This window comes from Mus musculus, chromosome 4 (genome assembly GCF_000001635.26).
Source record: "Mus musculus strain C57BL/6J chromosome 4, GRCm38.p6 C57BL/6J".
Taxonomy (NCBI): domain Eukaryota; kingdom Metazoa; phylum Chordata; class Mammalia; order Rodentia; family Muridae; genus Mus; species Mus musculus.
The window spans coordinates 134,342,782-134,354,863 of NC_000070.6; the positions used below are offsets into that span (position 1 = coordinate 134,342,782).

Sequence of the window (12,082 nt, forward strand, 5' to 3'; positions counted from 1 at the left end):
CAGTCTGGCCTCGAACCTAGAGATCTGCCTGACTCAGCTTCCCCATTGCTGGCCTTAAATGTGTATGCCACCACGCCAGGCCGATTTTCTAGAAACTTGGATTCCAAGGCTTTTTTTTTTCTACAGGATTCCAGGAAGAGTGGGTTTTGTGGTCATCCAGTCCTAACTTAGCAACTCTAGGCAACTCTTAGCAAGTGCTTTTCTCTTTGCTCCAGGCAAAAACTTTAGGTCGCAGTCCGGCTCAGCTCCTTCGGGCTCCGGGGATGCAGGGGTCAGGTCCTGGGGGCAGAGCCGCAATTCCCTTTGCAGCCGGCCACCCTCCCCCCTCCCCGCGGGCTTTTGCACACGACGCGCGGCGGGCGGCTTCACACCAGGTGGCGAGGAGGGCCGGGGATAAAGCGGGCGGGCGCGGGGCGCAGCGGCAGGGCCGGAGCGGAAGGTGGAAGGTGACTGCGAGCTGCCATCGTCCCGCGCGCAACTTCGAGGGCGCACCGAGAGAGGCGGCATGCAGACTATGGACAAGCAGAACCTGCTGGAGAGCACGCGCGGAGCCCGGTAAGTTCAAGCCCCAAGGGGCGGGAAGCTGGGCAGCATCACACGTACCTCCTCTTTGACCATCTCGGCTGTGGTTGGTCCGAGCGGGGGCTTGAACTGGGACCCGATCCGAGGGATGGGGTGAGGCAAGAGAAAGGAAATTGGCGGCGGCCTCGTAGCCTCAGGGATCACCTGTCTCACCTGGCCAAGCACACAGTTCCTGAACGCTGCCTGCCTGTACGCCCGAGTGGGACGTAGGGTGCCTGGAACCCCGCCTTCACTCCAGCACTTTGATCCCGGGCAGCCCTGAGGTGGGGAGGCCCGGTGTCCTTGGGTGCGCTGAGCTATGGTCTTTAGCTGCTGTTTGAGCCAGAACTCTGCTCAGAGCTCTTTCTCTGAGCTCGACCGGACTGACTGCCCTTTGGCTAGTTCGCAAAGCTCTCAGCCTGGGAATGGGTGGAGGAGCAGGGGACCATCATAGAACAAGGTCCCAAGACTCACCTCCCCAATACCACACCCACCCCCCTGTAACATTGGCTGCATACCTCTGCTTACCCGCCAGCCAACGCGGGGTTCGGAGTGTTCTTACTTGTTCTGGAAACAGCAGACTAGCAATAACTCCCAGAGACTGGCCCAGTGCCCCCTCCCCCGTCTCCGGCTGAGCGGTCTCCTGTCCTTCCTCTTGCCTCCAGGTCCTTCTTAGGATCTCTGTGGAAGAGTGAAGCTAGCCGGATCCCTCCTGTGGACCTGCCCGCGGTTGAGCTGGCTGTCCAGAGCAACCATTATTGCCATGCCCAGAAGGATTCTGGAAGTCACCCTGACCCCGAGAAGCAGAGGGCCCGACGCAAACTCTATGTGGCCTCTGCCATCTGCCTGGTGTTCATGATTGGCGAAATCATTGGTAAGGCCGTGTGTGTGTGTGTGTGTGTGTGTGTGTGTGTGTGTGTGTGTGTGTGTGAATTAAGTGAAAGTTGCTGTGCACATAGGCTGAATGTTTACATTAATGCTAATGGCAGTAATAGCTACCCGTTTTATTGGTTACTTTTTCTTCTTTCTTTTTTCTTTCTTTCTTCCTTCCTTCCTTTCTTTCTATTTTTTTTTTTTTGAGCTTTCACTTTGCTTGCCTAGAACTCATATCTGTCTGTTTCTGCTTCTAGAGTGTTGGGATTAACGATATGTGACACCACAACCACCATTATTTATTTGTTTGTTTGTTCGTTTGTTTATTATTTTTCGAGACAGGGTTTCTCTGTGTAACCCTGGCTGTTATAACTCCCTTAGACCAGACTGGCTTCGAACTCAGAGACCTGCCTGTCTCTGCCTTTCATGTGCCTCTACCACCGGGCTAATTTTTTTTTTTTTTTTTAAGGCAATCACTTGGCATGGCTCTGTAGTTAAGAGCACTGGCTGCTCTTCCAGGGGACCTGGCCCTGCTTCCCCGCACCTATGTGAGGGCTCTGTCATCTGTTACTCTATCTAGCCCCAGGGAGTCGGATGCCCTCTTGTGGCTTCTGTGGGCACCAGGCATATGGTATACATACATACATGTAAGCAAAAGACATACACTTAGGTTAATAATAAAAGAGATAAGAAGAGCCCCTACTGAGGCCCTTATTTTGCTTTCCTGTCCCTAGGTGAACTTGATTTTCTGTGAATAAGATCTGAGATAAACAGCTGAGGTGCATATTTAACATAACAAAGTGAACCAGGCCTCCAGGTTCTCCCAGCCTCCTTCAGTCTCTACCTGGTAAAATCTGCCCTCCACCCTGAACTTTTCAGCCCAGGGGACTAAACAACTTCTCCCCCAAGAGGGACTGTTTCCTAAATAATCCAGACATTTTGGCACCCTGCTTTGAACTCTAACTCACTCTCTCTCTCTCTCTCTCTCTCTCTCTCTCCCACACACTTCCTTGTTCTTCCCCCTCCCCTCTATCTCCCTCTTCATGAAGACTTCCCTGGCCTCTTTCTTGGGACCAATTAACTCACCTGAGAGCCACATAAGAGGTTTCCCAATAAACCTGCCTTTAAATATACTTTAATCTGCTTGAATTAGCTCATTTTCCCATGGAGAAATGACTTTTCTTTCTTCCCTTTTATTTTCCTTGAATTTTTTTTTTTTTTTTAATTAGATGGGATTTCTCTGTAGCCCTGGCTGTCCTGGAACTCACACTCTTTTAGACCAGGCTGGCCTTGAACTCCTAGAGATCCACCTACCTCTGCTTCCCGAGTGCTGGGTTTAACGGTTTCCCCACCACCAGCATTACACACACACAGACAGACACAGACAGGGTTCCTCTGTGTAGCCCCGGGGCTGGCTTGGAACTTGCTCAGTAGCCCATGCTTGCCTCAGCTCAGTGCCTTCCCTGTCTCTCTGCTGGGATGAAAGGTGTGCTCCACTACAGCCTGTGAGAACTCCATCCACAGGCGCAAGAGTGGAGGTCAGGTGCCCATGTTGTACAACTGAGAGACTCAGAGACCTTGAACCCAATTTGGCTCATCTTCTAGGGTGTGTGGGCTCTTCGCTGTACACAGCTAGGGGAGCTGGCTCTTTTGGGGAACCTCAGGGTCCTGAATCTCGATGTTGCAGGTGGGTACCTGGCACAGAGCCTGGCCATCATGACCGACGCTGCGCACCTGCTCACGGATTTTGCCAGCATGCTCATTAGCCTCTTCGCCCTCTGGGTGTCTTCCCGACCAGCCACCAAGACCATGAACTTCGGCTGGCATCGAGCCGGTAGGGATCTCAGTGGACCGGAGATGGGGGCTGATCAAGAGAAAATGTACGGGTCACGATATGATTTTGTTTGGAATTTTACATGTTTTGAGACAGTGTAGTAGTAGTCCGGGCTGGCCTTGAGCTTGTAAGTAACCAAGGCTACTTACCCATTCATTCTTGTTCCTTATGTCTCCACCTCCTGAGTCCTAAAATTCCAGGCTTGTATCCTACCCAGCTAGTCTTGGAGTTCTCTTTACAGGATCTTGCTAGGTAGCCCAGGCTGACTGTAAACCCATAGTAACTCGATGTCAGAGGCTCCCAAGAACTGGAGCTAGGCTTGCACCAACCCAAGGATGCCAAGCTAGAAGAACAAGGTCTCTTAGGGGGATCCCTGAGTAAGGCTAAGTGGAGTTCTTGCTCCTATGGAACAAGAGAGTGTCAGCCTTGGCTTCTGTTCCCTGGGAACTCCCTATCTGTCATCTGGGAGCTAGAGGTTAATGGTGAAGCCAAGTTCACCTTGCTTAGAAAGTAGTGGCTCAGAATAATGACAGTAGCATTGCCTGTCACCAGGGCTCAGCTCTGGGAGAAGGAAGAGTCGGTAAACACACTGCCTTAGCTGATAGTTCACTTCTGGGTTGGCGAAGGTATTTCCCTCTAGGGAGAGATGGCCTGGTGTCCTCAGCCTTCAATTGTCAATTGAACAAAACAAGGAACTTGGGATGGCCCAGCAGTTAACACCTGCTCCTCTTGGCTCACAACTCCAGCCTGGGGAGGGGGCTGGGGGCTGGGGGCTGGGAGAGGCAGCTCCATCTGAGTCCCCTTCTGGCCTGCTACCTTAATTAAAGTAGGTAGTGACCCTACCTTTATTTGAGAGTTGGGGCGGGGGGGGGGGGGACCTAGGCATACGCCCTTAATCCTAGCACAAGGGAGGCAGAAGCAGGTGACTCTTAACTTCAAAGCTAGCCTGATCTACATAACGTGGCCGCAAAGAAACATGAAAGGGAGGCTATCAAAGCCAGGCAGGCCCCTGCCTCATGTTCTCGGATTAGAGATAGGCACCAGCGTGGTAGCTATGATATATATCAGTGTCCATTTCTTCCCATGTAGAGCAAATAGGGTGGGCCTAGGTAGCTCCCTCTAGCTCCGATGTACCCAGACATCGTTGGTGGGATGAGCCGGGTCTTAAGGAGCTGACAGAGAGACCCAGGCCCTGACTTTACAGTGGGAGAGCCCATCGTGGAGTGGGTAGGCCCTCCTACCCTCAGCACCCCAGGCTCAGGTTGCTGTTGTGGCTGGGCTTTCTTCCAGAGATCCTTGGAGCCTTGTTGTCCGTGCTTTCCATCTGGGTGGTGACTGGGGTGCTCGTGTACCTGGCCGTGCAGCGGTTGATTTCTGGAGATTATGAGATCAAAGGGGACACCATGTTGATCACTTCGGGCTGCGCTGTGGCTGTGAACCTCATGTGAGTGTGGCCCCAGTTCCCTGTAACACACACACACCCTACACCACCCCGGCCACCACTGCAGGCCTCCATCAGCTCCCAAGGGAAGGAGTCTGTGCTCTCCTTCCAGGAGCTGTGAATGATGGGTTTAGAGTTTAAGGCATTCCCTTAGGACAGAATTTCCCCCGAGGTTATGAGTTCTGATACCTGCCCCACATCATCATCATTTAGATCTTAGGCTCAGGACATGGGTGTTATGGAATATAATGCAGCAAGTGGGTACCTGGCAGCCCCATGCCAAGGTGTGCCCCTGAGTAATTACGCCATGCAACAGGTCTGGTATAAAGCTGGTTATGGGGGCAGGGAGAGGAGTGAGGACCTGGGAAAGGGAAGAGGGGAGGGGGGTACAGAGGAGGGGGGAGGAGCTGGGATGGCCGTAGTCCTTTTATATGTGGCCCACACCTGCCGCACCTGGCAGAGGATGACAGAAGGTCCCCAGGGAGGAGCCTAATGGAGCCACCCGTAAGCTAACAATGGAGGTTACAGACATGCACCCCATATTTTGTGTCCAAGAATAACATTGAAGGCCATCACAGCAAATGGGTGCATCTGGTCCATGCTAGAACAGAGGTTAAGTCAGGCTGATGTGGCTAAAACAGGTCTCGGTAGAAAGGGCCGGGTGGGCAGAGCATGGGTTTGGGGTTCTTCCGTTTCCTGTCGTCACTATCTCAGTCTCCCCGCTTGTAACCTGATGGGGTGTACCTGCTGACTTCATTGCCCGCTTACCCTGAGATTCAGCTCTGGAGATTGGGCTCAGAGCCTAGGCAGAGCTCTTTGCCCTGTGGCACTGAGCCAGGGCTGTAGGGCTAGATTGCTAAGCCTGAGACGGTCACTGAGTGCAGAGGCTCAGGATGTCACTCGTCGTCGTCGGGGAGGCCAGCCCTAATGGGTAGACTGAGCCTGGCTGACTTGAAACCTCCCCTGGGCTTTGTCTGCCTCCACAGAATGGGGTTGGCCCTCCATCAGTCTGGACACGGGCACAGCCATGGGAACAGCCGTGACGACAGCAGCCAGCAGCAGAACCCCAGCGTCCGAGCTGCCTTCATTCATGTGATTGGGGACCTTCTGCAGAGTGTGGGGGTACTGGTGGCAGCCTATATCATATACTTCAAGGTTAGAACTGGGCTCAGAAGGAGAGGGGCAGGTCAGTACCTGGGGCTCCTCTCGCTGCACAGGGCTTTTTCTATTTTGGGCTCCCTCTAGTTGGGAATGAGAGGGTGGGGAAAGGGAAGGAATGTTTATTTAATACTTAGCAGGTCTTGGCACCTCTTATGACGACAGCAAGCCTTTAAGGTAGGCCGTTGTCATCTATGTGGTTCTGAAAAGTCCTGTAACTTGTACAGTTTCACATAGGCTGTGAAGCTGGATCTAAGCTCAGGACTGTGATGCTAAAGCCAGACCTTGCCCATCACACAGGCAGTGGGATGTAGAATGAGCCAGGTGTGTGGCCAAAGCTGTGTGATGAGTGATGTGCTTGGGTCTCACCGAACCTCAGTTTTCCCACCTGTAAAATGGGAATGGTGGATCAAATGCTGAGATTTCTTTTCTAGCTCCGCCTATGTCTCGACTCTTTAGGAAGGTGAGTCCTGAGCTCTTCTTGGTGGAGAGAAGAGTAGAAAATTGACAGACATGGGCCAGAGCGAGGCCTGTTCTTACCCAGATGAGAGACCTCCCTGATACAGTGTTCCTGGGAGGGAAGTAGGGAGGACCCAGGCTGATACTGACGAGGCCCGGGTTTGTCTCCTCCTGCAGCCTGAGTACAAGTACGTGGACCCCATCTGCACCTTCCTCTTCTCCATCCTGGTCTTGGGGACAACGTTGACCATCCTAAGAGACGTGATCTTGGTCCTGATGGAAGGTGACTTGGAAGTGGGGATGTAGGGCTTTGGGAGTCTGGGGGTGAGTGGCGCACACGGATGCAGACTGTGTGCGTCCCTTAGGTTGTGTGTAGAAACCAGAGTTTGCCACCAGGGTGTCTTCCTCTGCCTAATTTTGTTGTTATTGGTTTATTGTTGGTGTTTGTTTGTTTGTTTGTTTGTTTGTTTCTGAGCCAGGGTCCCACTGTGTAGCTTTGGTTGTTGTCCTGGAACTCACTTTGTAGACCAGGCCGACCTCAAATTCACAGACATCCATCCGTCTGCCTCTGCCTCCCGAGTGCTGTCATTAAAGCTCTGTCAGTATGCTCACCTCCCTCCCAGACTTTTTTTTTCCCTCCCAGATTTTTAAGATAGTGTCTTAGTTAGGGTTTCACTGCTGAGAACAGACACAATGACCAAGGCAACTCTTATAAGGACAACATTTAATTGGGGCTGGCTTAGAGGTTCCTCTGATAATGGTTCAGTCCATTATCATCAAGGCGAGAACATGGCAGCATCCAGGCAGGCATGGCGCAGGAGGAGCTGAGAGTTCTACATCTTCATCTGAAGGCTGCTAGCGGAATACTTAACTGGCTTTCAGGCAGCTAGGATGAGGATCTTAAAAGGCCACGCCTATTCTAACAGGGCCACACCTCCTCCTAATAGTGCTGCTCCCTGGGCCTAGCAGAGCATATAACAAACCATCTCAGATAGGGTCTCACTGTTTAGAGCAAGCTGGCCTTGAACGCACACGTTCATCTGCCTTTGCCTCTGCCGTGCTAGGATTGAAGCTGCTACCATACCCACCTCACTTTGGTTTTTAAATTACAAGTTAGGGTCTTTCACTGAACTTAGAGCTTTCTCAATGCTGGGCTGGCCTGCAAGCCACCTGGGTCTCCTTGTCCTTCATCTCCCACCCAGCTCTAGGGTTACTGAAGAGGTGTGTGTTTGTTTGTTTGTTGGTTGGTTGGTTGGTTTGTTGGTTTTGCATTGGTGCCGGGCACCTGAACTCAGGCCCTAATTTCACCCACTGACCCTTCTCCCCAAAGCTGAAGCTCTCTAATTAGACTAAGCTGACTGGTCAATAAGTCCTGAGGAATCTGCCTGTCTGGGATTACAAATGTGCACTATTGTTTGTGTGTGAATGTGTGTGTTTGTGAGTGTGTGTGTGTGTGTGTGTGTGATTAGTGTGAGTTCTGAGGGAATCTAACAGGTATCCAGCACTGTTGTTACCAGCTGAAGTATCTCCCCAGCCCGACTTGGGAGCTTTCCCTCAACCTGTGGCTCACGAAGTCTAATCAGCCTCAAGGATGGTGTGGATGTTTGGAGAACTCACACTAGAGTGGGGAGCTAGTTCCCAGCTGAGTCGTAGCCAGTGCTTATCCCACCCTTAGCCCCATAGGCCCAGGGCTGCCTCCTCCCTCTGCCGTTTGGAATGTGTCTTCCTTGGCTGGTCACAAGACTGAGAGGCCTTGGTAACACCTGGAGTTCCAGCCACCCCTCCCCCAACAGTCATCAGGTGGTTTTTCCACAGAAAGACCGGGATTCGGGTGTATTTTAGGATCTTTGGTTTTCTTTGGGGGGCAGAGTTTGCAATAGGACCTGGCTGGCCTGGAACTCAGTGCCAGGTTGGCCTCAAAGTTTGCCTCCCAAGTGCCAGGCTGAAAGCATGCACCACCATACCCAGCAACTCTTTAAAAAGATTTTACTTCATTTTTGAGACAGGATCTTAATATGTACCCCTGGCTGTTCCAGAACTCACTATGTAGCCCAGACTGGCCTCAAATTTACAGAGATCCACCTACCTTTGCTGTCTGACTGCTAGGATCAAAGGGTGGTGGGAATCGAACCTTGGTCCTCTGGAAGAGCAGCAAGTGGTTCCAATCTCTCTAAGCCCTTGGTTTTGAGACCAGGTCTCTATGCCTTGGCCTCCTGAGTGTTAGAAATAGACATATGCCCTTGTACTTGTTGGATGAATCTATCTCAGCTCAGCCCTTTCCCACGGGTCTCACGGACTGCATCCTGTTTGTGCCCCAGCTGCAAAGTGGTAAATGGTCTTCCGGAAACCACCTCAGTTCACCGGGATCAGGGACAGTTGGAGGAGTGGGGCTCAGGCCTAGGATTGATTGGCAGGGGCTCCAAGGCGAGGCAGTCAAAGCATCCAATGTGACTGACCTTGCTGCGCCTGGTGGGGTCACATCTGTAACCCCAGCAGCTGAAGCAGAACTTTCCAAGACCAGCCTGGGGGGGCGGTGTACATAGCAAGACTCTGTCTAAAAAGCAAACAGATTAAAATGAAAATGGAAACATGGTTCTGCTCTGGGCACTGACCTTCTAGCTGTGAGCAAGACAGCCTTCTGCTCTCAAGAGTTTCCGTTCTAGACACAGATCAGTTAAACCATTCCAGGGGCTGTCCCCTGTAACAGGACAGAGTGGGGGATGGGAACCACGTGGAAACTGCTGGCTGAGGAGGCCTTCTGAGTAGATGGCCCTGGAGGAATGGGGTGGGGTTGGGGGCGGGGGGGGGGCAGCGACCTTCAGCATTGTTCTTGATGTCCTCAGGGACTCCCAAAGGCGTGGACTTCACAACCGTGAAAAATCTCCTGCTGTCCGTGGATGGGGTGGAAGCCCTGCATAGCCTGCATATCTGGGCGCTGACAGTGGCCCAGCCGGTGCTGTCTGTCCACATAGCCATTGGTGAGTAGAGGTAAAGGAAGAAGCGCAAGGCCTGGGGCTGTCCAGGAGGGTTTGCCAAGCTCTGACCACATGCTGAGCGTTTAAATGCTCTTTGATCCTCCCCACTGCATTTATAGGGAGAGAGAACTAAGGCCCTGCTTGGGGTGGTCAGGTCCTTGTACTTGCTGTTGGGTGGGGGAGACAGATTCCAGCTCTCAGGCTTGCTGGATGCGGGACACCCCCTAGTGTCTCTTGTCCCCTAGTCTGTGCCCCAGGGGTAGACATGAGCCCAAGCATCCCGTGTTTCTCTCGTCCCAGCCCAGAATGCTGATGCCCAGGCTGTGCTGAAGGTGGCTAGGGACCGCCTCCAGGGGAAGTTCAATTTCCACACCATGACCATCCAGATTGAGAAGTACTCTGAGGACATGAAGAACTGCCAGGCGTGCCAGGGCCCCTTGGAATGACTCCCCAGCCAGACACCGTCTCCTCGGAAACACGGTCAGGACCTGTGGGTAGAACTGTCCGGTGTGCAGCCGGGATTCCAGCAAGGCACAGCCTGGACCACTCCACGGTGGGGCTCTCCTTAGCCTCTCTGAGCTCACAGGATGGGGACACGGCAGATGAGGCCCCACTTCTCTTCCAGGATGGTGTTTGGGCAGGGTCCTGAACTGATGTCATCCTAACACCACCGCTGGAGAGACACTGAGGCACAGAAAGGGATTTGGGGGTGTCCTGTATGATCCAGGGTCTCTGTGTCTGAACCAAAAATTGAACAAGATCCATGTAACACGTGACCGGGTTGTCCGGGGGGGGGGGGGGGTTCCCTTGGCAGGGTCGGTCTCATTGATAAAAGAACCTGGAGCTGGACTCAGGAGGAAGATCTGAGGCTATTTTATTAGAATTTGGGAGAAGGAAAACAAACAAAACAAAAACCCACAGTCCAGGCAAGCCATGAATCTCGGCAGCTACTGAAGGAAAGTGAGCGAGAAGAGAGAAAGAAAATCAGGGCTTTTGAATTACGGTCAGCGATGGAGTTCTGTAAACAGCTGAATGACTATAATGGGGGAGGGGGGGTTAAAGGAACAGTGAGAAAGCCACGCATGCGCACACACACAATTTCAAGATGAGAGAAAAAGGGGGGAAGGAGAAATCGGGCTTCTGAGTTAGAGTTTGGGAAGACAAGCTAACTTAGCAGTTCAGGTCTATAAACAAGTGTCTGTAAAGTGGGACCCCAGAGAGCCTTCAGTGTCCTAATCAAGGAGATAATTGTTCCTTAGCATGTCTCTGGGTGACTGACAGGCCCAACTGAATGAACTCTAAAAAAACTGCAGAGAGGTCAAACCATAACTTGGTGGAGTTTTTTCTCTCCATCTTCAGGTAGTCAGGTCTGAGCCACTTTCGAGGGAGGCGTGGGGGCTATGGGAGGTAATGTCCTACTCTTTGGGACACATCTTCATCAGGGGTCATCAGGGATAGAACCTAGTTTCTATCCTTTTGCCCAGGAGGAATTTGCTTCTGAGGGAGATGGGTCTCAAGGACCCCTCCCTGGTTTGCTTTACACAGTTGGGAGCAGAGCCCTTGCCTCTGCTATATAACATGGCTTACCAAGGCCATGGGGACAGCATTTATACACTCCCTCTGAGATGTGGGACCAAAGGGCACCCAAGGCTTCTCTCTGCCTTGCTCACTTTGGCTGTGGGCCCCATGTGACTTCCTAGAAGAGGAGGAGAAAGAGGCCTCTTTATAGGGAAAAACCTGTCTGGTTTCTTCCTTCCTGGTACCCCAGCCCAGGAAGCCAAGTCAGTGTATCTATGGCCTTGACCAAAGTGGCAGTGATAGATTCCAGTTAGATCTTGCTCTCACAGCCTCAGGGCCAGGCCACTTCCCTTGACCTATCTCACGAGATAATAGATGCTGCTGTTTCGAGGGTGACCATGACCTAGTTAGGGTGAAGATGTGTCCAGAGGCTGACAGGAGGGGTGTCCCGGGAGTCTGTGTGAAGAATCCTTTGAGCTGGTTTGAGGTTACAGATGCAAGAGGTAAGAGCTGTCTCCAGTCTTATAGAGTTCATAGGAAGTCCCTTCTTAGGAAGTTCCAGGCCAATGTTTATATCTGTCATTGCAGGCCAACTGAAGGTTGTCACTTCTCAGTGCCTGTGACTCATACAGAGACCAGGAACATCATGACATCTCCCCCACAGGAGTGTGCAGACAGCCGAGCCTGCTAAGCACTGGGTAGTTGTGTATTAGTTTCTTTGATCAGTGTCCTGGAAAAGGCTCTTGTGAAGGGCCAGACGGGCTTCCTAAAGTTCCTGCAATGGCTCTGTCCTGGCACAGTAAGGAGAAAGGCTAGGGTTGGCCTCCACCACCAGCACCACCACCCCAATTTAAAAAAAATAAATGGCATTTGTTTTATGTGTATGAGTGTTTTGCCTTGCAGATATATATGTGCCATGTATATACTTGGTACCATTGGATACAGGAAGATGGCATCAGATCCCTTAGAAGGCAAAAATGGTTGTGAGCCACCTTGTGGGTGCTGGGAATTGAGCCCAGAGCCACCACGTGGATGCTGGGACCTGAAGCCAGCGTCTCTAACCCCTGAGCCATCTCTCCAGCCCCTCAGTTTCTGTTTCCTTTTGTTTCTCTGGCTGCTCAGGTAGCCCTGGAGATAGCCTCGGACTCCTCCTGGTCTTCTTAAAAAAATTTTAAAAAATGGTTATTATTGTGTGTCTGTGCATCGGTGTGGGCATGTGTGTTCCATGGTGTGTGGGCAAAGATCAGGGAGTTGGTTCTCTCT

At 52.0% G+C, this 12,082-nt stretch overlaps 1 protein-coding gene across 3 annotated transcripts; it reads left to right on the forward strand.

Annotated features, from left to right (window-relative positions):
• Positions 1-264: 264 nt before the first annotated feature.
• On the forward strand, positions 265-11,703 carry Slc30a2 (solute carrier family 30 (zinc transporter), member 2). 3 transcript variants are annotated; one of them, NM_001039677.2, is made up of 8 exons: positions 265-555; positions 1,227-1,435; positions 3,122-3,268; positions 4,559-4,712; positions 5,696-5,864; positions 6,504-6,609; positions 9,170-9,304; positions 9,602-11,703. In NM_001039677.2, exons 1-8 carry the CDS (start codon positions 506-508, stop codon positions 9,745-9,747), a joined length of 1,116 nt encoding a protein of 371 aa, NP_001034766.1. In that variant the 5' UTR covers positions 265-505; the 3' UTR covers positions 9,748-11,703. The 3 variants fall into 3 exon arrangements, with proteins under 3 accessions (NP_001034766.1, XP_006538818.1, NP_001333507.1); XM_006538755.4 differs by lacking the exon at positions 265-555 and adding an exon at positions 669-845; NM_001346578.1 differs by lacking the exon at positions 265-555 and adding an exon at positions 685-771.
• The last annotated feature ends 379 nt before the right edge of the window (positions 11,704-12,082 follow it).